At 75.8% G+C, this 1,693-nt stretch overlaps 1 protein-coding gene across 1 annotated transcript in view; it reads right to left on the reverse strand.

Moving 5' to 3' along the window:
* Nucleotides 1-1,693, reverse strand: part of MNEG_7898 (Splicing factor U2AF subunit) — a gene marked incomplete at both ends in the record, with an annotated part of 4,456 nt that overhangs the window by 678 nt on the left and 2,085 nt on the right. The window contains 3 exons of the mRNA XM_014043628.1: nucleotides 43-865; nucleotides 1,145-1,222; nucleotides 1,534-1,687. Of these exons, the coding sequence (XP_013899082.1) occupies nucleotides 43-865; nucleotides 1,145-1,222; nucleotides 1,534-1,687 (1,055 nt within the window). The remainder of the gene's footprint in view (nucleotides 1-42; nucleotides 866-1,144; nucleotides 1,223-1,533; nucleotides 1,688-1,693) is intronic.

Below are 1,693 nucleotides of genomic sequence, written 5' to 3' on the forward strand. Positions count from 1 at the left end.
CTCCTGGGGTGGACGCGCCGCCGCCGCCCGCCGCGGCCGCACCAGCTGGCTCGTACACCTGTCCGGCCGTCCCAGGGGACGGCTGGCTGGGCAGTGGCGCCGGCGGGCTGGGCGTCGGCGGGCTGCTGTGGCCCGCCGCGGCGCGGGGCCCGTTGGCCGCCGGCACGCCCGTTGGCGCGCGCGGGGCGGCGCCGTGCGGCGCGGCGTGCGCGTGTGGGGCGCCCACGCCGCCGTACGCGCCGGGCGGGAGCTGGATAGGCGCGGGGCGCATGCCGGCGCCGGGGCCCGGCTGCGCGTATGGGTGGTTGGGGCCCCCGAAGCCAAACATGCAAGCCATCGCCGCCGCCGCATCCTGCGGGCCTGGGGGCACCCCCTGCTGCGGGCCGCCGCCGCCGAGCGGCTTCCCTCGCCAGCCGTTCTGGCCGGGCGCGCCGCCACCGGCGCCGTGCGGCGCCGGCGGGAGCCCCATGGAGTAGGGCGCGCCGCCGTGCTGCTGGTGGTGCTGCTGCTGATGCTGGTGCGCCGCAGCGGCCGCCGCCGCCGCAGCGGCCGCGGCCGCTTGGTTGAACAGCAGGCCGGGCCCGGCCCCTGCCCCGCCCCCGCCGCCGCGGCCGTACGCGTACCCGCCCGGCCCCGCGCCAGCGCCCGCGCCGTCCCTCGGCGCCCCCAGCGGCGCACCGCCGCCGCTGTTGCGGCGGCCGCCCAGGCTGCCCGAGTCTGAGCCGCCACTGTTGGAGCGGTGCGGCGCGGGGCCGTCGAGGGCGCGTTTCACCGTCAGCATCTTGCGGTTGAGGCTCTTGAGGTGCAGCCCGGCGATGGCAGCTTCCACGCAGCTGTCGTCCTCGAACTCGCAGAAGCAGTAACCCTGGGGCGCGGATTGGACGAAGCGTTGTTGGATGCAAGGGGACAGGGTTCAAAAAAGAGAGCATTTGGGATCATGTCGGGGCTCGTTGTGGCAGGCTGTGGGGCCCGGCCTGGCGCCAGGCGGGCGGGCGGGACGTGTGCGCACGCGAGCGGCACGCGGAGCCGTTTTTGGTGGCGCAGCAGCCGATGGGTGCGCACTAACCCCAAATGCGCCGCGCAGGCGGGGGGCCGTGAGGGAGGGGCTGGGGGCCGCATGCGCATGCGCGGCACGGCCACCAACCTTGGACTTGCCCGTGGCCTTGTCCATCACGAGGTTAAAGCTCTTCAGCTGGCCAAACGGCTTCAGCAGGTCCTTCACCTGCGCACGTGGGCACATGCGCATGTGCACGCCGTATGGGCGGCCGGGGTCGCGCCGGCATGCGGGCGGCCCTACGCGCTCTCTGATGAAACGCCCTCAGGGGCCGGCGACCCCGGCTGCGGCCGTGGCCGCGGCCACGCCCGCCGGCGGCGCGCCCCCTCGCGCAAGCGCAATCAGAAAACCGCCACGACACCGCGGCGGAAGCCACCCGGCCCACATTGGCGGCGGGCTCCAAAACAGGGCAAGCGCCCCGCCCCCGCCCCTCGGCCCCACTCGGCCCCACTCGGCCCCAGCCCTGGGTGCCGCCCCACCTGGTCGTCGCTCCAGTCGCTGGGCAGGCCGCCGACAAAGACCTTGCCCCACGAGTCCTCCACCACAGTCTTGCACATGGTCAGGTGGCCCAGCTGCAGCGTCGGGTCGGGCCCCAGCGGGCCCAGCAGCATGGCGGCCGACGCGTCGTAGTTGCTGGGC

The sequence above is a fragment of the Monoraphidium neglectum genome (genome assembly GCF_000611645.1).
Source record: "Monoraphidium neglectum strain SAG 48.87 unplaced genomic scaffold scaffold01443, whole genome shotgun sequence".
Lineage (NCBI taxonomy): Eukaryota > Viridiplantae > Chlorophyta > Chlorophyceae > Sphaeropleales > Selenastraceae > Monoraphidium > Monoraphidium neglectum.